The following is a 24,442-nucleotide window of genomic DNA, read 5'->3' as shown; positions in this document are numbered from 1 at the left end:
TAAGCAGACAAAGAGTCATTAATATGACAACTATGTGTAAGACAACTACTTTTATTAGCAATTTAATAGTGCAGCATTAATCACACGGTGCTCTCAAAATCTAATAGATACATATAGATACATACAGAAGTGCAATGGATATATTTAGTCTGATTTACAGCGTCTCCTTGAAGAGGTTGTTGTATTGCTTGTGGCCTTCAGTGGCTAAAACGCTCCTCAGGCCGAACCAGAAGTATGGCTGAGCTCGAGGGTTCGTCGGCCATTTGAGAACCGAGCGTTTATACAGTCTTTTCCTCAGTCTCAGGTACCTGGAATTGCACGGTACTTCCTCCAAGAGGATCAGGACGATAACGTCATTTTTTTCGTCCATCAACCTCTGCTGAGCCATGTAGAAAGCTGTCTTGAAGTTTCCGCTTTTGATGTATTTATTGGTGAGAACGAAGACCGTCCTCTTGCTCTTGTGGATGCTCTGCGAGAGGTTGTCGATCAGCGGACAGCCAGGAATCCAGTCTCGCTCCTCCAGACACAAAGTCAGTCGGCGGTCTCCTCGTTTCTCCAGGTGGATGCACATTTCCTTCGTCACCCATTCCAACACAGCCGGGTCTGCTTTGTCGTATATGACAAAGGCATCATAGAGGGCACTCTGGGAGTCAAAGCGCCTGTAGCCCTTGAGCTTGGCACGGCAAAAATGGTAGATATACCAGACGTCCCACAGGAAGAGATGACTGGAGATGAACAGGATGAGGAGGCTAAGGACGAGGGAAGCGTTCAGCATGTAGAGCATGATTGACAGGTCATTGTGTTGACACGCCAACAGGTCAACGGAGATCACGGGTTGACCTCTTTTTGCCTCCGGAACGGCGCAGGTCACATCCGTGGCCAGTTTGGGGATGTGCACCGTAGTGCCGTTGAGCCACGTGACAAATGAAGTGATGTTGCACAAGCACACAAAATCATTGTTGTGCAAAAGCAGCTTTTCCATATGATTGATGACATCATCAGGAAAGCTCGATATTTCAATGCGATTTATGTGATTGAAACTGATATCCAAATACGTGATGCTATGTGCGTCCTTGAGGAAGTCGGGCGTGAGGGTTCGGATTTGGTTTCCTTTCAAGATGAGCGTCTTGAGGGTTTTGGTGCAGTTTGAGAGCACGCTTGGAACAGTCGATAAGCTGTTCCCACTCAGATCCAAGACTTGCAGCGATTGTAGAAATTGCAGTTCTTCCCACGCAAATGATTTCAGTTTGTTGTTTTTTATGTAGAGCACCGACAACTTGTTTGGCAGACTCAGGAACACTTGATGCGGGATAAAATTGAGGTTGTTATGCGAGATGTCCAGTTCTCTCAGGTTCAGCAGCTTCTTGAAGTATTTGAGAAATCTGGTGTCGCCGTCTCGCCACAGCAGATCCAATCGGTTATCCACAAACTCAAGCTTCTCCAAAGATTCACTTTCCAGTTCTGTGTTTGTCGAAGTCCAGATCTTGTTGTGGTTCATCCGCAGCGTTTTTAGTCTTTTTAGACTTTTGGTGAAGTTCAGCAACCGAGTAATGCCCTCGGATTCAAAATAGTGGTTGTTTTTGCTGATATCGAGGACTACCAGATTTTCCAGCTCTTGAAAGGCAGTGGCGTAGCGCAGATCCAGGCGATTAAGTGAGAAGTCCAGATATTTTAAATTAGTCAGGTAGGTAAATTCCGAACCATTTAGACTTTGGCTCATTGCATTGCCGGATAAATTAAGGCAGCGCACCTCGGATAGATTTAAAAATCGTGAATTCAAAAAGAAAATGTTATTCCTGCTTACATCCAGTGTTTTGCCAAACTGTGTGCATTCCCTTTTGGCAAATGACATCGGAATTCCGAGTTCTTTATCTTTGTTTTTGCAGCTCCGTGCGTATTCATCATATCGGAAGTATTGTATCTCTCGTGCTTCATGATTTTTGTAGTTGTCCGACATGGGAGACCAGAGCAACGGTTCTTTCGCTCCTCCAGGGACACCAACAGAATTCTGCCTTTCAGATGGAGCTGATATTTTATTTTCAGCCAGATTGATAATTTTAAAACTTTGCAAGTCCATCAGAATACTAAGGTTTGTGATCTTAATGAAGTTTGTCCCCAGATCGATGACTTCTAAGTTTGGCAGAGGTTTCAGAGGATCAATGCTGTCTTCTTCCAGCTGCTGAAAGACATAGCCTTTGATTCGGAGGATTTTCAGGGACGTGAGTTTGGAGAAATCTTTGCTCAGCTTTAGCGTTTGGGGGTACCGCTGTAGCTCGTAGTTAAACGAAAGGTCCAGGTCTTCCAGTTTGCTCATAAAACATGGGAAGTCTGTAAATCCTATATCTCTTGCTAAATAGTTTGACGATAGATCAAGAACTCTGAGCTCCCTCGTACCGCTGAACCATTCTCGTAGCACAGTTTTCAAGGAGTTGCTGTGCAGATGCAGTGTCTTCAGTTTCGCCAGCGTTTTAAACGCCGACTTGCTGATTTGAAGAGGGGAGTTGTTTTGGCAAGGTGTGCATGGGAAAGGAGCGTTGTAACACCGCGGGCAGTTTCCGCTAATGTCAAGTGTCTCCAAGTTAGTTAGGTTTTGAAAGTCGTTCTCTGTGACCTTGTCAATGTTATTGTTGTAGAGATACAGCTCCTTCAGGCTTGTCGGTAGCAGATGTGGTATAAAAGAGAGGTTATTTGACTTCAGCGATAACAGGGTTAAATTGTTCAGCTGTAAAAAGGCACCGGACTCAATTTGATATGAAAAATTGCATGGATTTCGATAGTAGCAATTTTGACCAAGATAGAGCTTCTCCAAATGTATGATTTTGGAGAAGTTTGCATGAGAAATGTTATAGATGTGATTCACTTCTAAGCTCAACAGGCGGAGATCAGGAGGCAGGCCTTCGGGGATGCCGCCGAGTTGGTTTCCGTCTAAATAGAGCGCTCGCAGTTTGCTTAGGCCGTGAAAAGCATTGTCTTCTATCCTCACACTCTCGGTGCAAATGTGGTCTTTGGGTCCGATTTTGATGGGGAGACAGTTGCACCGCATATCAAGCTCAGTCAGGTTCTCCAAGCTGCCAAAAGAGGAGGAGTTTAACTTGGGAATGTGGTTGATGGTGAGCGTCAGATTGGTGGTGTCTCTCGGAATGCCTTGCGGGATGTCTGTGAGTTTTCTGGCAGTGCAGTCCACCATCACTGTGCTCCCGTTACTCCTGACATCGCAAGGCAGAGTTTTGGGGTATAAGATGATAGCTGGCGATTTGGAGGCGAACCACAAAAGGTCTAGCAGTGCCGCACAAACCTGTAGAGAAAGACATAGAACGTTGTCAGAGGACAAAACGAAAATTGCTGTGAGGAACTTTCGGTGTTTACTTTCTTCAAAGGTCCTCTATTATGAAAATGTGGCTTTTTAATCACGTGACAACAGTAATTTGTCCGTAGAGACTCATACCTGGGGATCCAGAAGGTACACCATCTCAACATACCCCCCCGCATCTGATCCACCTCATCCACAACATCTTCTGCAAAGCAGTAAGGATGGGCTCAACCACATACCCTGTGCTCACCTTCAAAACTGGGGTTCCACAGGGAATTGCGTCGAGCCCATTCCTGTACATATGCTATGAATATATTCATTCATTCATTTTCTACCGCTTTTTCCTCATGAGGGTCGCGGAGCCTATCCCAGCTGTCATCGGGCGAGAGGCCGTGTACACCCTGGACTGGTGGCCAGCCAATCACAGGGCACATATAGACAAACAACCATTCACACTCACATTCATACCTATGGACAATTTGGAGTGGCCAATTAACCTAGCATGTTTTTTGGAATGTGGGAGGAAACCGGAGTACCCGGAGAAAACCCACGCATGCACGGGGAGAACATGCAAACTCCACACAGAGATGGCCGAGGGTGGAATTGAACCCTGGTCTCCTAGCTGTGAGGTCTGTGCGCTAACCACTTGTCCGCCGTGGCGCCCCTATCAATATATATATATATATATATATCAAATTTTCGGACAACCATCTCCGACTTAATGTCAATAAAATGAAAGAAGTAATGTTCAACCATGATTGGATGCTGAGATGTGACTCGAATGTTAGCGCTGTAGCACGCACAGCTCAATGTTTCGTCCTTCTGTAAACCTTACTGTTAGCATGTCGGTCAAATGGATACCGGCATGGCACGGACAAACACGGCCCACTAAGTTAAAGCTACAAACATACTTCAGCACAAAGCACAAAATCTGACCTCCTTCTGGAATTTACACTAAAACTCCTCACTAACTCACCCAGCCACTCGCTCGTGCCTGCTCCCAAGACGAAGACCACATCAACCTTGACCTTCAGTACCTCAGCGGACCACCTATCCCTTAGTGCATAACCAGACGCCCTCTTACCGTACCTTACTTGATCCATGCCACACCCCTTCCTATACCCTCAGGTGCAAACCTCCTCACCGTCCCAAGGGTCAAGCACCAAAATGGGGGGGCAGAGCCCTCTCTGTTGCCTGGAATTCACTTAAGCCACTCATCCATGTGCTGACCGTACAGACTTCAGGATTTTAACCTAATGTACAACACTTAAAAAGGTACCTATTTTGCCTTTTGTATGTACTTTTTAACTGCATTTGCTCTGAATTCTGAATTCTGAATGCTTTTGTTTTTACTGTTATTTTGCTAGTTTTGCACATTTGTATTTGCTGTAACCGTGTAAAACGTCTTTGAGTTTTTGCAAAGCGCTCTTTAAAACATAAATTCCGGCTTCAAGGCTTCCAATGCATACATATTGAGCGTCAGAATTATTTTAAAGTGTTGAAAAATAGTATAATAGCCTTTGACGGAATATGGAAGTTGAACAGTTGATATGTGAACTTTAAGGTTACACGATGTCTGTTATTAGCCAAAGAAAAGATTTTCATCGTGCGTCCCATTTTGCCACACTCATGTCGCTGAATAAGTTCATATAGAAATATCAAAAAACTCAGAAGCTGTCGGTGTGATGGAGTGAAATTTTAGACGTTACATCCCCAATATATTTTGTATTGTTAAAGCAATAACTCTGGAACATTATTATCTTTGGGGAAAAGCTAAATTGTTCATGTAGGTTTTGCAATAGATCTTATACATAGTAGTACAGGTATACGCCAAGTGCAGTGAGTATACAATACATATATACTTCTTTTTTTTCTTGCCTCCTGACATTGACTCGCCACTAAGGTTTTTACAGTACAGCAGAGTAAGAATACTTCTACTCACCAGATGAAAGAACATGATGAAACACAGTTTGTTCGGCTCACACGTGAGATTGAGCGCTGCTACAATTCAAAGTATTTTGGTAATGAGATGAAAGTACCAGGTGCTTTATCTTGGTCTACATTTTCCCAGTATCACTTCTCTATTATTGCATACGTCTGCATGCATTTCCCCCCACATCATCACCTTGAACTGTTTTTTGATACTGTATCATGCTCAAGTCAGGGTTGATCTAGTTCAAACGGCAGTTTTAGCTATTTTAGTTTAGCATACTGTCACCAGCTATGTTGACAAAACAATCCCTGTGCACGCAACCGCAGTAACCGCTGGAAGTGTCCACAACACATACAAAAATGAACAAACAAAGAAATCAAAACCAGGAAATACTGCGTCGTGACAAACATACAAATACAAACCACTGTAGGAAAAAGGCTAACAGGTAAAGCTAGCCACGGGAACAAATAACGCTGCTGACAAAAAGGTCGAGTCGAATAAAACTAGACGGCAGGAAAAAAATCTTGCGGGCGAGTACTCACAAGAACGGGATTAAAAGCCACAAAGCAACGTGGGTAGCTTGAGGGACAATCTGGCGTTGAACTGGTCTGACAGCTGATCTTAAGTAGCCAGGTGCAAATTGGCCCCAAGGTGTGTGCAGGAGCATCCCACCTACTTCAGGGGTCAGGGAACTGCAGGGGTACTGCAGAGAAAAGGCAGCAGGGGGCAGCAGAGCGACAGCACAGATGATGACATATGATGACATTTTTTTTAGGCATAAATGAACAGTTAAGGTTACTTACCAAGCTACCCAAACGTTTGAGGTGTGTGACCAATCACAGCGGAGTGGGCGTGCCCGGAGGCAGGCCATGGTTGGAATTAATTAAAACAGACCGTTTTGGCGGGAAGCACAAATCCAAGGAAATGAACTGGAATAGGTGCAGATTCTGAAAGATTTAGAAAGTTTTCTATGCGGGTTATTGTGTGGAGCTGCTCTATAGGAGTCCACAACTCAATACAAAGGGTCAAAAAATGAGCATAATGGGCCTTTTAATACTGCATAAAGTCATCAAGTCAGCCATGGCATGTATGACATGAAAGAGTGACAAAAAGCTCTCCTCTCATTCTGTGTGGAAGTGGTACATTTTTAGCTTCTTAACTTTAGAAGAATCCACCCATCCACAATAGTTAGCACGCAGTCCTCACAGCTCGGAGACCCGAGTTCAATTCCACCCTCGGCTATCTCTAGGTGTGGAGTTTGCATGTTCTCCCCGTGCATGCGTGGGTTTTCTCCGGTTTCCTCCCACATTCCAAAAACATGCTAGGTTAATTAGCCACTCCAAATTGTCCATAGGTATGAATGTGAATGGTTGTTTGTCTATATGTGCCCTGTGATTGGCTGGCCACCAGTCCAGGGTGTACCCCGCCTCTCGCTCGAAGACAGCTGGGATAGGCTCCAGCACCAGCACGACCCTCGTGAGGAAAAAGCGGTAGAAAATGAATGAATGAATTAACCCCTCCATCTGGTACTTTTACAATCAGTAACTGTTACATTTGCTCACTTCCTGCTTTCCATAATACAGCTTTTTTTTTTTTTTAATAATGTACTTCGTAGCGAAGTACTCGGTGATATGAGCATCCAATGCCATAATGGGTACCATAGTGCGTGTCAATATAGTGATATATATAGCACATCATGACTGGTTCAAGACTCTTCATCCTTGTATTTAGCAAACATCAACTGCTTGTATTGTTTCTTGAATTGGCTCATCGTTGTTGTCATTGTTTGAGTTCCTTACTCAATCCATTCCATAGTTTGATTCCACATACTGAAATGCTATGGCTAGCATAACGTAGTCCGAGCATAGAAGTGTTTCAAATGTACTTCTTCCCTGAGATCGTATTTCTCCTCTCTTGTAGAGAAGTATTGGATGACATTTTTAGCTCATTGCTTATTTTTTAGCCTTATGCATTATTTTAGCTGTTTGAAGATGAACTATATCAGCAAGTTGAAGTATTTGTGATTTTAGAAATAAGGAGTTAGTATGTTCTCTGTAGGCCACATTATGAATTATCCTTACTGGCCTTTTTTGCAGTACATTTAGCAAGTGAAGATTGCTTTTATAGTTATTACCCCATATGAAAGGAATTTCTGTTCACACAATAGTAAAATATGTGAACATTTCCCCCAGGCACCCCTCCCCCCCTCCTCACCCAGACATTCTCATTATGTAATGTGCTTGTCTACTCTGACACTTAACTGTGCACACTCACTCTAAAGTAGCCCATCATCATCACTAATTCAAATGGCATCACCGCCACTCAGCGCCAGAGTTAAAGGTAAAGGCACGATGAGTTACTATGCGCAGTTATGAAATTATACATGGTGCCATGTTCTTGGTTTGTGAATAATGCACATTTACCAACAAAGTAGAGTGGGTTCAAGAACTGATTATGGATATGCATGTGCAATTTACCTACTTCAATTTTTCTGTAAACTGATGAAAAATACACACACAAAAAAAGACCGGTTTGAGGTATTGTAATGTTTCCATCTCTTTAATGAACAAGAAAAAAAAAAACTTGTAAAGTGTACACAGTGTCCTTGAAAGTGCACAGCAAAATGAAAAAAAAGTGCTTTATATTAATTTGATGCCATCCTGTGCAATGATTTGTCAAGAGCTGTACACAGTATTTCTCCAATATAATATATATTATTACATTTTATAAACAACATACTGTAGATTTGTTATGCTTTAGAAGTTTGTAATGAAATCTAGAAATAATTTAAATAGTTCTTAGTATATAGATTTTAATACTTGGATGCTTAATCTTTTTAAAATACTGTGATACATATATTTCGTTTCTATATTAATAATAAAATATTGTGTACACAAGGCAATATATTTTTTGTCACAGCAGTTCACCTTGGTAGTTCCGCCCGTGTCTCTCACGTATGGCTTTAAAATCAATCATTTATTTGATGCTCAGTGTTGTCATGACGTGAATTAGCGTGTTTACGAGAGCGGACATTTTGGTGGAGTGATACATCAACGCTTTCACACTCGGATCGCCAGGGGCGCTTACCATGGCCGCCTCGGCAGCTTTCAGCAAACATACGTAGTTGACGACGACCTCGTCCACCTTGGCTACCACGTCACGCCGCCGCGTGTCGCCGCCGAGGCCTTCCGCTAAGGACATGCAGGCCTGCGTCAGGCAGCAGAGCGTGTGGAAGCTGTGCGTCAGCGTGAGCAACAACTCCTCCGGGCTGCCGTACTCTGCGGCCATCTGACCGCAGGCGCCGCTCAGCACTTTAGCCTGCGTGACGAGCACTTGGGAGAACGTGTCCACGTCGGCGTCGCCGACCTCTACGCCGTCATGGCTGGAACGCAGCAAGCTAACAATCTCCAAGGCGTCCGTCTGTGCGAGTGCGAACCCCGTGCGAAGGCTGTAGGTTTTTCCCTTCATTGAATTTACACACGCTAACCTCGCCTCCAGGGTCATGCCTTTCACTGCGGCGGCCATGTTGTCTGCTTTTGAGACCGCGTTCTTATCGCCAGTGGAACCGACGGAGAAAACAAACTGAGCGGGCTCCCCGTCAGCATAATCGGCGTTCTTCCGCCTTCGAACGAAGCAGCAAGTGACCGGCCCGCGGCATCGCCATACGCCTGCATCCAGCCGCGTCGTCGCCGACTGCGGCGGCTTTCCACACGCCGAATTACAGCCAACAGAACCGTGGGACAAACTTTTGGGCATGGTTTTTGCATACGATACGCGCTGAACTTTTAATCGATGTTGGGACTCCGCATTCTGACCGCCGCTCTTCCCCGTGAACGTGGCTTTGGTCCGCTCCAGCAATGCCTCAAAGCTCCTGGAGCCTTGCATTAACGTGCTCCAGCTTCTCCTGTGCGTCTGAGCCTTGCGAGGCTTCCCGAGGCTGCCTTTGAGAAGGTCACACGTGTTGGGAAGCAGGGCATCATGTGGGTCGGACTCGGCTTCGGCCCAGACCGGCTTGCTGGGCTCCGTGCGTCTTTGTAATAACGATGGTGGCATGACTGTGGTGGTGGTAGTGGTCTCATGGCAGAGAGTTAAAGATGACTCATCTCCAACCGTCCACTGCTGTGCGCAGGCTACACTAGGGGGAGGAGGAGAACAAAGACAACCGTTAAGCAGTCAGGTGGCAGTTTAGGCCGTTACCCACAATGCCAAGACAATGGGGATGTTTACACAGCCAGTAAATACAGGAAGGTTTTTTTTTAACATTTGGTGGTTGATTAGCGCTTCAGCAACAAATCACACCACTTCACGCTTTGAATTTCACGGCTTCACTATATCATAATTCTTCAAAAATGTATTAATTAATAAATCATACTTTTTTGTGGTTGAATATGACCTATTATTAGCCATGACATGCAGCAAATTTCACATATTTTTTTTGCTAAATTAAGCATTAAGCCTAGAAACTGAAACTAAACTACAAATACAGTATAAGGTATTTAGAAAACTCATTAAAATTGTGATCTGTAGTATTCCACACTGGTCAGTAGGTGTCACTAATGTTATTGTGATGTTTGCTGAGACACACGATCATTAGACTTGATCGCCAGAACAACAGCCGTTTACTGCAGGAGCTTTTTACTGCAAGTTTGGCACAATAATAATAATAAAATAAATAATAATAAAATAATTATGTTATTATTAATTATTAAAATAATAAAATCATAAAAATATGATTTATTATTATTATTATTATTATTAGTAGTAGTAGTAGTAGTAGTAATAGTAATAATAATTATAATAATAATTATAATAATATTAATAATAATGCCATAATCCAGCAATAGTAAAGCTAAAACTCAACTCTGAACCCCTGTCATCACTTCCTGTCCATCACCCACTCATCTCCCCTAGCAACACATTTTCTTAAATGGCTTAATTTCTGTTTATTTACTATATTGTGGCATATGTGACTATAAGGTGTTTCAAGAATATTAAAAACTGTAAACAGGCTGTCTATGCTGTATGAAAAATTTCCCTATTATTTATCAATGGAAATAGAACATGGAGATGGACAAATGTAATATTTATGTAGTTAGAGCATAGAAAACCTGTTTATTAGAGCTCTCTGGACATGAACTAACACCCCTATAGTCACCTTATATTTAAATTACCCGATTCATGTATATAAAAAGCAGAAAATAAGCAATTCAAGGCTCATAATAATACTCATAACGACACAACACATAATAAAAATATTAATAATTGTTGAAAATTTAGTATCACTTTTTCTTTGTAGCTAACATATTGCTTCGTGTTACCTGTGGTTTCTTTTATCTTGGATAATCTGTGACTGCTGTCCCGGCTATTTCCAAACCCGCCCTCTCCACCGTTGGGGGCGTGGTTTTTCCTCAGTAGCGTGGGGTCCTTGTTTTGGCCCGGGGGAACATAGGCCTTTTCCTCGGAGGCCGTTACATAACTCAGCCCCTTTAGCGAGGACTCAGACAGTACATGCGTGTTGTCAGTAGCGCAAAGGGGCGAATCCATGGGAGTGACGCAACTGCTGCTGCCCGTGCTACATCCGGCATCGATGGAGGAACACTGGGAACTTTGGAGGGAATGAGCCCCCTCGCTCTGCAAGGACGACATGCGCTTGCTCAAGTGGTATTCGTACAGCCTTGCGACATCGTGGTCTGACGCCGGATTCTTCGTTTGCTGCTCACCGTCCCGTGGAGTATCGGCTCCCTCGGGTTCCTTGGCGGGAGAGCCGAGTTGGGCATTTAACGGTTGGCTTCTTTCATCCGATTCCCGTTTGCATCCCTTCACTGTCAACCTGTCTGCGTGGGAGGCCTGTGAGTCATTCACATATTCTGCAGAGAGAGCTTCGTCCATTTTGTTTCCGGGCGCTCTGTGCAGCCATTTTTGATGCCGGTCTTTGAGCGGAGTTCGTCCCAGGTCAAGCTGATTCACGTAATAGGAATCTCTCACAGTGAAGGTGTTGTACTTTCCGACGAGATGCGTCTCTTCGTCTTTTGCTAGTTCTTGAGACGTCACATGGCATCTTTCCGAGGCATTACCGATCTCTCGTTGGGTTCGGTTCTCTGACTCCCGCTGTTTCCCTCTCTGCCTGCTTATAATCGAACCAATGTGCGTCTTGGTGAAGTATTCGCTGACCGATTTGATTTCCATCGTCTCTGGCTCCATCTCACCGCCGTCTGAGTGGAATAGCTGGGAGGACGCCGTGGCGGCGGATTTGGGCTCCTCACACCGATGCCCCTGTACGGTCCCCACGCCGTCATCACCGAGTCCTTCTGTCTTTTCCTCATTTGCGGCGTGGTAACCATCCGTGGCGGCTGTATGCATCCTTACGTGGTTGTCCGACTGCCTCTGGGCGGTGGCCAGCTCGGAGCTTTCCGTCATCTCGGACGAGTTGGTTTCGTTGCCAGAATCTGACGACTCGGGACTAAATGCTCGTAATATTTGTACACCTGCATGCCAGAGAAAGACAAATACAAATACTCATTAATAAAGTCAAATTTTAGCAATTAATAAATGGCTCATTAGAAGGGATGAATGAACGGTAAGGATGGGAGTTGGCCGTATCTCTGGAAAACGTCTTACTAAGGATCGACGATACATCGGGCCGATATTTGGGTTTTTTCTTGTATCGGTATCGGCCGATACGCGCGTGGGTTCGCCGATGTATTTTTCCACCGCATGATTTACAGCTACACACATAGTCGCGGTACCCCATCGACCCCAAAAAAACCATTTCGGTCGATCCCTAGTGTTTACATTTCAATGAATATTTGTTTAAACATGAGACCTGGAATATTTGTTATCATGGTCATTTTTTCATGTAAATTGAGGGATCAAAAGCAGTATCGGCCACAAATAAGCAAAATCGGACATCGGCTAAGGGTGATGGAAAAAAATTGGTATCGGCCCCAAAAAAACCATATCGGTCGATCCCTAGTGTTTACATTTCAATAAATATTTGTTTAAACATGAGATCTGGAATATTTGTTATCATGGTCATTTTTTCATGTAAATTGAGGCATCAAAAGCAGTATCGGCTACAAATATCGGCCCAAGCAAAATCGGCCATCGGCTAAGGGTGATGGAAAAAAATCGGTATCGGCATCGGCCCCAAAAAAAACATATCGGTCGATCCCTAGTGTTTACATTTCAATAAATATTTCTTTAAACATGAGATCTGGAATATTTGTTATCATGGTCATTTTTTCATGTAAATTGAGGCATCAAAAGCAGTATCGGCCACAAATATCGGCCCAAGCAAAATCGGCCATCGGCTAAGGATGATGTAAAAAAATCGGTATCGGCATCGGCCCCAAAAAAAAACATAGCGGTCGATCCCTAGTGTTTACATTTCAATAAATATTTGTTATCATGGTCATTTTTTTATGTAAATTGAGGCATCAAAAGCAGTATCGGCCCAAGCAAAATCGGCCATCGGCTGAGGGTGATAGAAAAAAATCAGTATCGGCCCCAAAAAAACCATATCGGTCGATCCCTAGTGTTTACATTTCAATAAATATTTCTTTAAACATGAGACCTGGAATATTTGTTATCATGGTCATTTTTTCATGTAAATTGAGGCATCAAAAGCAGTATCGGCTACAAATATCGTCCCAAGCAAAATCGGCCATCGGCCCCAAAAAAACCATATCGGTCGATCCCTACATCTTACGTTTGGGTGCAAAAGACAAACTAAATGTAATGAATATGAGCATGGATGCACAAACGAATGAAGAAAGCCACACAAATGGAAATATACAACAAAATGGGTTTTATTGGAAAAAAACGAAGAAGAATAAATGAGTGAGGTGAATGGCTGAAGTATGCGTGACATTAATGGATGAACGTTACAATAGTGAAAGGGGAACCTGTGTTCTCAGACTGTGAAGGTTCCTCAGATGCAGCAAGAGCCTCGAGTGCCTGCAAAGTGGACACAACGGCCTCGTCGAGGGGCTCCTTTTGGTTCTGTGTTCTACGGTCCGGTACTGAATCAATGAGGGACACCGGGATATCGTTGTGGCCGCCTTGGGCCTGATTCCCAGCCTCCTGGTGCTCCTCCTCATCGGAGCTGTCCCTGAAGCCGGGAGGAGGAGCAGCAATGGCCAGGTTAAGAGAGTGCAGCAGTACGTCGTTATCTTCCTCGTCGTTGCCCTCCGGTGGCGGCGGGAGGGAGGTCAAGTCGATGATGTCATCGCTGGACCCGGAGAGCGAGAGCAACGCAGGCTTGTCAATGTCGCTCATCATAATGTCCTCCTCGCAGCTGATGTCATCCTCGTCTTCTGCGTCATCGGTTGTCTCTGCGTAGCAGATGTCATGAAGCAGCGGCTCCTCGAACATTTTGGTGGAATACTGATACCCGTCTGCATCTTCAAGGGCTTCCATCATTTTGTAGTCCTCCTCCAGACGCCGGTACATGGGGCTGTGATTGTCTATAATCTCTGAACCTTCGTCCATGAGTCTCTGGTAGCCCAGGTTCTGGGGGTTTACAGTGTCCAAGGGAGGATCTCCAAATATGAAAGAGACCTTCGCACTTCTAGAAGGTTCTTGGTCTTTGGTTCTCGGGACGTTAAGGTACGTTTGGGCGCACGGTAACCGGCAGTACTCTGCTCTTTCCGCCATGTGTATCGAGTGCTGAGCCTGGTGGATCTCAGCCATGTAAGCTGGTTGGCCGTCACATCTGACGCGTTCCAGGTTTTCGAACTCCGAGTCCGAGAAGTCTTGGCTGCACCTCTGGTGGTTCCTGTCCTCGTATCCCTTTTGGGGGGTGCTGTATGTGCATTCGATGGCGTGGTAGTTCTGCTTGATCCTCGCCGATTGATCTGCGGAGAGGAATAAAAGTCAACAGTCAACCGATATGTTTTACGCTTTTTAACATTTGAACTTAAGTATTCCCGTACTGTCGGTAGTGTTCTTAGCCACATTGAAGATGGAACGCCGGGAATCTACCAGTAATCTGTAGTAACCCGCCGTCAGACAGGCCAGATTCATTGCATCCGTGGATTCCATTAACAACGTGATGGGCTGTGTGAGAAGTAAATATTAGCGCAAAACAACGATTTTTCCGGGTTAAACCACAACAAGGAATCTAACCTTCACATCCAGAACATGGAGCTCCACTCGAACTTTGTTTTCATCCTCCGCATACATCTCAATGCGATTGACGTGACTGAAATCCGCCAGCAGCGCCACCAGATTGGTTTTGGTGTTAATCACATGACTGATGCCATATTTGGGTCCAACCAGCAAGGTCACCTCGGTGTGCTTCTCGCCTTGCTGCGAAATGAAAGCGAAAGTCATCACTGCTATCACTTCCTCGTTCGTACTGAGTTGTTGCATGTATATTTTATAACTTCATGCATGTCGCTAAAACGAAATGTTGGTTTCACTCACAATAAGCGTGGACTTAAACACCCGACCTCCATAGAGCCTCAAGTCACTGAGATACTTCAGATAATGGACCTTAGCCTGCAAGGCAGTCAGCTACAAAGCACAACAGTAGTCAGGAATCGTTCACCAAGACGTGCTTTTGAAACGGTGCATTCAGTGGCGTCAGTTTTTACGACATCACAGATTCATGTGTTACCTTTTTACCAGGCGGAACCAGGTTCTGGTTGGTTTTGAGGATGTGAGCCAGGGCTTTTTTGATGTTCTTCTCTTTCATGCTAGACAGCACCGCAGGGGGCAGGAACAAGGCTAGACCCCACTCCTTCCTGAGGGACAAACAATTCACCATTACATTACAGAAGGTCAATCAATGGCGATGGGGAAAATAGTCCTCATGCCGGATCAGTGGCTGTTGCCCCAACTGCTCGATATCCCGGTTACTCATTCGCCAGCAGCGAATGACGCCGCTTCTCCACCGCACGCTAACGACTTGGCTCATTCTTTCCCACTTTTCCACAAACTAGTGAAGAGCAGTGATGGTCAGTTAACAAGTTTTATATATATATATATATATATATATATATATATACACACAGTATTTCTAGAAAAAAACTGCATCTCAGAAAAATTATTGGTATGAATTTTTCATTAGTATGAAAAATTATTTGTATTAATTTTTCATCAGTATGAAAAATTATTAGTATTAACTTCGGTCTTGCTCTTTTTTCCCATTTTTGCTGTTTTTTTTAATTTTTAAATCATCCTCCCGGAATATAATGACATTATTCCCATAATATCATAACTTTTTCCTGCAACCTAATTTTGTAAGAAAACAGCCGTGGGCTGCAAATGACCCTTGGGCCGCACTTTGGACACCCCTGATTTAAAGTGTTTTGGTGTTTTTTTTTTAATTTTTAAATCATCCTCCCGGAATATTATGATATTATTCCCATAATATCGTAACTTTTTCCCGCAATCTAATTTTGTAAACATGACAACTTCATTTTGTTTTGTTTGTTTTTCATAACATTTTGACTTAAAAAAGTAATTTTGTTTTTAATATTCCAACTCTATGCTATGACCATTTTCCTCATGATGATATAAGCTTAGTTTCATAATATTTTGACTTTATTCTTGTTAGCATATGACTTTGTTCTTAATATTTTGACTTTATAAAATATTAATTTTAAATTTTATTTTATTAAATGTACGTATATTAATATTATATATATATACATTTAGATTTATATTAAATTTATTACATTTTTAAATTAAATTTTAATTTTAATTTTAATTTTAATTTTAATCGCATAAAATCACAGCTGTTTTTTTTTTTACATTTCTGCTATTTCAACTTTTTTCTTGTAAATGTTCATAGTTATGACTTTCATAGTTATGGCTTTATTCGACTTTATGCTTCTCAAATTATATATTTTTTCCTTTTGGTTTTAAAATTATTTGTTAAATTTATATTTTTACAATGATCTGGGGGCCTATAAGAAAACAGCCGTGGGCTGCAAATGACCCTCGGGCTGCACTTTGGACACCCCTGATTTTAAGTGGTTTGGTGACCCACTATGGAACTTGAGTACAAACTACAAGCTTGTCTGTAAACTTTGAGCAAGATAAAAAAAAAACACAATACACGAGTAATACTTATGGGCAACGAAATGTTGACCATTTGTGTCATGATTGTAAATCTGTGATGATATCGAGAGTATATAACATGTATGCCGACATGAAATGTAATTTCCAACTTTATTTGTCACATGACTAAGTATGCAATGTTGCAAAAAAAGTACTACATAAAAGTCATTGTACTTACTCAATGTACTTGAGGGACACTTTCTGTGACTGCTTGGTATTGATGGTTAGAATATACATTTGCAGCGCAGCCAGACGGAGAGCCGTGTCATATTTCAGCTCTGACCCGAATCTCTCCAGTACCACATCATTACAGCTCTGCAGAAATCAGACAGCGGACGTACGGGGAAGGAGAAGCGCTTACATTTCACTGCAGTCACGTTCCACCAAAGTCGACCTATTGATTCCCTTAACGAAATGCGTGTTGACGTTAAAGTAGCTGTCGTATTGAACCATTGTTACTCACCTGGACATAGAGGTACTCAAACGCTATTGCATCTCTCCTTAGCAGCTCTAGCGGGTCCTTTGGAACAAAAGTGATGCGAAAAAAACACTTCATCTTGTGTGACCCTGGCCTCTTTGTCACCTGGAGCGTCAGTCCAAGATAAAGAATGTGTTATTAAATGTGAAAAATCAAACATTCCGGGTGGGAAGCGTGTGTTGCATGCGTCGTGTATTCGTTATTGAATACTCTTAAAGCATCAATTTGTATCTCATAGCAGACTTTTGGGGGGGGGGGGGGGGTAGTTATTCACATGGGATAAGCATGTAGATTTTAATATCACTGAGCTGCAGGCATGCGAAAAATATATTTCATGTGGTCATATTTCTATGTTGAAGTCATCCAATTTTTGGATTTGGGCATAATCGTCTTAATAGATTTTGAATTTGAAACCGTTATATTGCACAAAGCTATGAACTCTGCTGTGTGAACTTTTTCTTTGGCTTTTTTGAAACACTTTAAGAAAAACCTACTGGACAGCGTTCACATTTCAGGAGTCAGAACGACGTTAAAAGTAACGGCATCACAAACAGACATAAGTAATGATGATTGGTCAGTGGCGGTTCTCGCTACGGGGCAAACGGGCAACTGCCCAGGGGGGGCGCCATGGAGGGGGAAAGAAAAAAAATATCCTTATTGAATCAGCACATGGCCGATGGGTGGGATACTCGCTTTCCCAAATGTGATCAAACGTCCATCACGTAATCAAGCAAGTAACTCCCAATGCTATGATGTCCTATTTATGCCTTAGATATGTCTTATGTAATGTTGTTATGTTTACTACTGTATTTTCTGGACTATAAGTCGCTCCGGAGTATAAGTTGCACAATGCCAAAAATGCACAATTAGGTTGAAAAAAACATACATAAGTCGCTCCGGAATACAAGTCGCACAAGGCCAAAAATGCATAATTAGGTCGAAAAAGACATACATAAGTTGCTCCAGAATATAAGTCACACAAGGCCAAAAATGCATAATTAAGTAGAAAAAAACATACATAAGTCACACTGGAATATAAGTTGCACAATGCCAAAAATGCATAATTAGGTTAAAAAAACATACATAAGTCGCTCCGAAATATAAGTCGCACAATGGCAAAAATGCATAATTAGGTAGAAAAAAAACATACATAAGTCGCACTGGAGTATAAGTCACACAATGCCAAAAATGCATAATTAGGTTGAAAAAAACATACATAAGTCGCTCCGGAATATAAGTCGCACAAGGCCAAAAATGCATAATTAGGTCGAAAAAAACATACATAAGTCGCGCCGGAATATAAGTCACACAAGCCCAAAAATGCATAATTAGGTAGAAAAAACATACATAAGTCGCACTGGAGTATAAGTCGCACAAGGCCAAAAATGCATAATTAGGTTGAAAAAAACATACATAAGTCGCTCGGGAATATAAGTCACACAATGGCAAAAATGCATAATTAGGTAGAAAAAAAACATACATAAGTCGCACAATGCCAAAAATGCATAATTAGCTAGAAAAAAAACATACATAAGTCGCATTTTTTGCGGGTAATTTATTTTACAAATTACTTAACCAAAACAAACATTACGTCCTCTTGGAAGGCAAGTTCTAACAATAAAAGAATAGAGAACAGGCTGAATAGGTGTAAGATATGCTAACACAATGCTTATTCATTATGGTTATTCATATATTTTTTTTTTTTCATTCATAAGTCGCTCTGGAGTAGGAACAGCCAACATATGAAAAACAGTGCGACTTATAGTCCAGAAAGTACATTGGCTAATAGGAGTGTAAAGGTGAATATAGGGGTGCTACTTCCTGTCTCGGGTGCTCTAATAGTACTAAAAGCGGGTCGTGAACAGCTTTTGGAATTGGAATATTTGGTTCCATGTATACGTGGCTAATGTCGTGTCGGGAAACAATAAATGAGGGACGAAAGCACATCCACTTTGTCTTACCTGAGTTAGCATCTCTTGCTCATGGAGGAGCATAAGTTTACTCGCCGATCCTTCAGCTCGTTGCTCCAGAATGAGAGAGAAGTGTTCGATGCTCTTAATGGAGAGCTTCTCTTGCAGGGTCAAGATGACATCCTTTCAAAGAGACGCACTAAAAGTCACAACTGCGTCCAAATAAGAATATAAAGTCCACTCCATTACGTTGCCGCCTACCTTAATAGATGTGTTGCTGTCAAATTTAAACGATTTAGTCTGACCGTTCTCCAGGTAGACCTTCAGAACATTTGGCATAAAAAGAAGGGAGTTGTCTTTCACAGTTTCCTGACAATGGAATGAAAAAGAAACAGATGAATATAAATATTTTCATTATATTTATATTATATTTAATTTTCTTTACTCATTATTTTGTTTTTCATAATATTAAAAACTTTAAAAAGGAGAGAAGTCTTACCGGGAGCTGGCCATTGATGATGACTTCTTCGGCAAAACGAACTTTAACGGGATTGGTCTTTAACTTGGCCTTTTTGGCGGCACTGATGAACGCCGACTTGGGTGACTTTGGGAGACAAAAGAAGAAAGCCACGTTTATCGTTGCCGTTTGATTGGTTCCACACGTGACCGTCATCAGTACATTTCTCCAAAGTATTACCTATTATTTGCTAATTGAATATTTTCATAATTACAGCATGGAAGAATGTGTATGACCCTCTAAATACATTTGTTGACATTATTAGGGCCATGAATCAATGAAGCCAATATACTAGACATCATTAGACTAAATCATTTGTCTGTGCCTTTTTGTTTGAGTAACCGAGGCTGCATGGTGGTAAAGTGGTTAGCGCACATGCCTCACAGCTAAGAGACCCGAGTTCAATTCCACCCTCCCTGTGGAGTTTGCATGCGTGGGTTTTCTCCGGGTACTCCGGTTTCCTCCCACATTCCAAAAAAAAACATGCTAGGTTAATTAGCCACTCCAAATTGTCCATAGGTATGAATGTGAGTGTGAATGGTTGTTTGTCTATATGTGCCCTGTGATTGGCTGGCCACCAGTCCAAGGCGGTAGAAAAAGAATGAATGAATGTATGAATGAATGAGTGTAAAGGTGACTGTAGGGGTGTTATTTAAGGTCTAGAGGACTCTAATAATGTTAAAAACTGTATTTAGAAGGTCATGAACGGGTTCTCGGCTGCACAGCGGTAGAGTGGTTAGCACGCAGACCTCACAGCTAGGAGACCTGGGTTCAATTCCATCCTCGGCCATCTCTGTGTGGAGTTTGCATGTTCTCTCCGTGCATGTGTGGGTTTTCTCCGGGTAACTGTTACATTTGTTCACTTCCTGCTTTCCTAATATAATTTTTTTTTAAAGTTTAATCTGGGGGAAAAAGGTCACAACTTTACAGGAATAAAGTAAAAAATATTACAGGAATGCAATAATATTTACAAGACAAACATTTACTTGAATAAATATTTGGAAAATGGGCTGCACAGCTGTGAAGTGGTTATCATGCAGACCTCACAGCTAGGAAATCAAGAGTTCAATTCCACCCTCGGCCGTCTCTGTGTGGAGTTTGCACGTTCTCCCCGTGCATGCGTGGGTTTTCTCCGGGTACTCCGGTTTCCTCCCACATTCCAAAAAAAAACATGCTAGGTTAATTAGCCACTCCAAATTGTCCATAGGTATGAATGTGAGTGTGAATGGTTGTTTGTCTATATGTGCCCTGTGATTGGCTGGCCACCAGTCCAGGGTGTAACCCGCTTCTTGCCCGAAGACAGCTGGGATAGGCTCCAGCACCCCTGCGACCCTCGTTAGGATACGCGGTAGAAAATGAATGAATATTATGATAATAATACATATTATTACTACCCGGTATAGTAGTATAGTAGTGGCAACATTTGTATGTTTATATGTACATAGGAATTTTTATTTGTGTTGATTTATGTTTGGTTTGTTGTTTTTTTGGATGAAAAGAAAAAAAAAATTCTTATGATATTTGATTTGCTTGTTGAAGCCAACAGGTTGCTCCATCTTGTAAAACACCACTGATTCATGTCAACCTATTGGATGGAGTATTGCAGTAATTGATGTCAAGTCACAGTACCGCGGGTGTGAGCTGAACGCAGCGAGTGAATATGCACTTTTGGCTCCGCTTTTGTCACCATCTGGTGCATGGTGGCTGGGAAATGACATGACAGGTTCACCTGAGGTCTTTGGAGGCGTATGACAGGATAACATGAGAGAAGAAGAAGAAGAAGAAGAAAAGGAGCATAACAAGCTTAGGCTTGGCTTGTTTGGTTTGAAACGGCAGCGTTGACATGATAATAGCAGAGCATTTGCAACAATTGCACAGCAGGCTCGGTTTGATACTACATTGCGGTTCCAGGCATAGTGCGTTTGGTTTATGGTTCATGCTGACCAATTAGAAGACACTTACTGGGTATGGCTGAACAACGGTCAACAATATCGACTCTTTGCAGCTCCTGTAAGAACAAAGCATAACTAGATTAGATGGAAAAGGGTGTCCGACAGTTGCAAGCAAATGTCATAATCATGTGATATTTATTTGGACAGCATTTTAGGCTCTTGGCGCTTCTCTGTGTTGGTCATTGAAAACAACAGAAGCTGTGAAGGAGCAACCACTCTGGGCACTTTTCCCTGAAATGTCGTACAGGGACCACATGGTCACACTTGTCAGTCTCACAATCATCTTCTAATGCTTGCTATCCACGTATTGATGCTTTGTGATAGTCCTCTTGGTTGAATTTTTGTACGATTGTAGTAAAATTCATGTGCAGTATTTGGTAATGGTAATGGTAATGGTTTTATTTCATTTTGAACATGCATCAGATTACAATTGAATGCATCCCATAATCAGTTCCCAGTTCCACATGTCCAAAAGGAGTAGGAAGAAGCAAAGCTTATTAAATCCTACCTCTCCATCTGGTACTTTTACAATCACTAACTGTTACATTTGTTCACTTCCTGCTTTCCTAATATAGTTAATTTTTTTAATATATTAATATTTTTAATTTTAATATTTTGACTTTATACTTGGAAAATCACGGCCATTTCTGCTGTAACTACTTCAACTTTCTTCTTGTTGATTTTCTCGCAATGCTATATTTTTATGTTATTTTTCTGCAACCTAATTTTCAAAAAATTACAACTTTATTTGTTTTGTTTCAATTTTAAAAAATCCATTTTATGCTACTAAAATGATTATTATTATTTTTCCACGTAATATTGCGACATTATTCTCATTCTTTTACAATCAGTAACTGTTACATTTGTTCACTTCCTGCTTTCCTAATACATTTTAAGTTGTTTTTTTTCATTTTAATTTAAAAAATAGTTTTTTTATTTTTTGGAAATATTTTTGATTTTTTTTTAATTTTTTTGAATTTCTTTTTTTTTGTATATTTGTACGTTCTCTGTAGGCGGCATTATGAATTATCCTTACTGGCCTTTTTTGCAGTACATTTAGCGAGTGAAGATTGCTTTTATAGTTATTAGCCCAAATTTCCACACAATAAATAAGATATGGTAGAACCAGAGCGCAGTAAAGAGTGTGTATTTCAAGGAAAACTGCACTTTTTTTGTGCGTTGTAAAGATATAAAAACAGCTAAAACAAGACAGCTCAGACTGCACGTAATGGGAGGCAAATAAAAAAACCTTACATAAAGTCACCTGCATATTAACCAAGCGACAGTGACATTGTTATTATTATTATGATGATGATGATGTCAGATGATCCAGGTATCGTTCTATTGATGCTGAACAGTTAAAAAAATCCCCACCCCCCAAAAAAAGCCTTCTAATTGTATTATGTTGTCCCACCTGACAAGGTCAATAACCCTCTCCCTGGGTGCGGAACTGACAGGCTCATCATTGATCATGATGATCTCGTCCCCTGGGATTAGCTTGCCTTCTGATGGACCCCCTGTGGACACAAAGCAGACACATTACATCATACAAACCACACCCATATTTTTTTCCCTGTGTGGCAACTTTAATGAACGCTCGCTCATCGGGTTTGTTCAAGTCCATGACTCATCCATTTAAGCCACCGTGTGGATTTCCCTTCTTTTTACCGTATTTGCCTTCCTTCAGGGTAAAATGTAACGTGCCGATAACAGCAAATGATGAGTCACTTTACCTGGTGTGACTGAGCGGACCACCACAGGTTTCTCACTGCCTGCCACGAAGCCGAAGCCAAGCACGGGGTCTCGTCTCATCTCCACCTTCCGGGGTGCTGGTGGCACAAACTTGTCTCCATCTAGGCGGACCTCCTCCAGGGAGCTGCTCTGGCTGAATTGGCTGCGGAAAACAGACAATTGGCTCTTTTTAATTGACATTTTTACCTCAACTTTTTCTTTCACATTTGAGAGCAACGGCGCCAAAATATTTATATGGTAAATTAAAAGTAAGTTATTGGAAAATGGCATCAAATTCTTCTATCTACTTCTTCTTCTTAGCCGGCGTCATGCTAACTTTTGCCACATTTCTCAAAATGTTGGGCTCATTCAGGACATGGCTGTCTGTCAACACAAGTTCTCATACGAATAATAAAGTCAAAATATTACAAGAAAAAGTCATAATTTTACAAGAATAATGTCGCAATATTATGTGGAAAAACAACATAATTTTAGTAGCATAAAATTGTTTTTTTTTAATTGAAACAAAACAAATAAAGTTTTAATTTTTGGAAAATTAGGCTGCAGAAAAATAACAAAAATATAGCATTGCAAGAAAATCAACAAGAAGAAAGTTGAAGTAGTTACAGCAGAAATGGCCGTGATTTTACAAGTATAAAGTCAAAATATTACGAGAAAAAGTAATAATTTTACGAGAATAATGTCGCAATATTATGTGGAAAAATGACATCATTTTAGTAGCGTAAAAAATATATATTTTTAATTGAAACAAAACAAATAAAGTTGTAATTTTTGGAAAATTAAGTTGCAGAAAAATAACATAAAAATATAGAATCACGAGAAAATCAACAAGAAGAAAGTTGAAGCAGTTACAGCAGAAATGGCTGTGATTTTAAAAGTATAAAGTCAAAATATTATGAGAAAAAATGTCACAACAAATACAAAGTTACACTTTTACAAGAATAAACTTGTGTCATATTATGAGGAAAAATAATATTGTTTGAGCATAGAGTTCATATCACCACGTACTTTGGTTTGTGACAAAAAATAAATAAAAAAAAAATAATATTTTTTTTAACTATATTATGAAAGCAGGAAGTGAACAAATGTAACAGTTACTGATTGCAAAAGTACCAGATGGAGGGGTAGGATTTAATAAGCTTTTCTTCTTCCTACTCCTTTTGGACATGTGGAACTGTGAACTGATTATGGGATGCATTCAATTGTAATCTGATGCATGTTCAAATGAAATTAAACCATTACCATTACCATATAATTCAAATATTAAAGAACAAAATATCTTATTGTTTTAAAGCCGTCATATTATGAGAATAAAGTAATTTACAAAGATTACGAAGAAAGTTGAAATATGTAGAAATATGTAAAAAAAAAAACACTGCAAAAATGTGTAGAAAAAGCAAAGAGGGAAGTCCAAACCGATAATAGACTTTTCCAAATCTCCTATGTTTGTACTCTTCCATTACACATGATCCATGATCTAGTAAATAGTATCTACTATTTTTCTGGAATACATCCTGAGTTGA

General features: G+C 41.3%; 3 protein-coding genes across 5 annotated transcripts in view; 1 reads left to right on the top strand and 2 right to left on the bottom strand.

Annotated features, from left to right (window-relative positions):
- The window catches only part of LOC131135866 (rho GTPase-activating protein 6), a 112,489-nt gene that overhangs the window by 32,609 nt on the left and 55,438 nt on the right, over positions 1-24,442 (top strand). The gene's annotated exons all lie outside the window — the stretch shown is intronic.
- On the bottom strand, positions 141-3,291 carry LOC131135405 (toll-like receptor 7). The gene has a single exon (XM_078795208.1). The coding sequence runs from the start codon at positions 3,185-3,187 to the stop codon at positions 155-157; it is 3,033 nt and encodes a 1,010-aa protein (XP_078651334.1). The 5' UTR covers positions 3,188-3,291; the 3' UTR covers positions 141-154.
- The window catches only part of LOC131135862 (FERM and PDZ domain-containing protein 4), a 47,398-nt gene continuing 30,720 nt past the window's right edge, over positions 7,765-24,442 (bottom strand). The window contains exons 3-17 of the mRNA XM_058082237.2: positions 22,901-23,061; positions 22,582-22,684; positions 21,178-21,223; positions 19,198-19,302; positions 18,960-19,067; positions 18,750-18,881; positions 16,774-16,893; positions 16,489-16,625; positions 14,863-14,989; positions 14,670-14,759; positions 14,370-14,552; positions 14,177-14,300; positions 13,148-14,098; positions 10,562-11,728; positions 7,765-9,373 (exon numbers count right to left, since the gene is read on the bottom strand). Of these exons, the coding sequence (XP_057938220.2) occupies positions 8,220-9,373; positions 10,562-11,728; positions 13,148-14,098; positions 14,177-14,300; positions 14,370-14,552; positions 14,670-14,759; positions 14,863-14,989; positions 16,489-16,625; positions 16,774-16,893; positions 18,750-18,881; positions 18,960-19,067; positions 19,198-19,302; positions 21,178-21,223; positions 22,582-22,684; positions 22,901-23,061 (4,708 nt within the window). The 3' untranslated portion in view covers positions 7,765-8,219. The remainder of the gene's footprint in view (positions 9,374-10,561; positions 11,729-13,147; positions 14,099-14,176; positions 14,301-14,369; positions 14,553-14,669; positions 14,760-14,862; positions 14,990-16,488; positions 16,626-16,773; positions 16,894-18,749; positions 18,882-18,959; positions 19,068-19,197; positions 19,303-21,177; positions 21,224-22,581; positions 22,685-22,900; positions 23,062-24,442) is intronic.

The sequence above is a fragment of the Doryrhamphus excisus genome, linkage group LG12, assembly GCF_037039965.1.
Source record: "Doryrhamphus excisus strain RoL-2023G ecotype Guam linkage group LG12, RoL_Dexc_Guam_v1.1, whole genome shotgun sequence".
Taxonomy (NCBI): domain Eukaryota; kingdom Metazoa; phylum Chordata; class Actinopteri; order Syngnathiformes; family Syngnathidae; genus Doryrhamphus; species Doryrhamphus excisus.
Note: the sequence above shows the minus strand (reverse complement) of the source record. Positions and strands in the feature narration are given on the sequence as shown.

Bases quoted from the DNA above. Each gene is read 5' to 3' on its own strand.
- LOC131135405 (XM_078795208.1), bottom strand. From the start codon at position 3,187: ATGGTGGACTGCACTGCCAGAAAACTCACAGACATCCCGCAAGGCATT.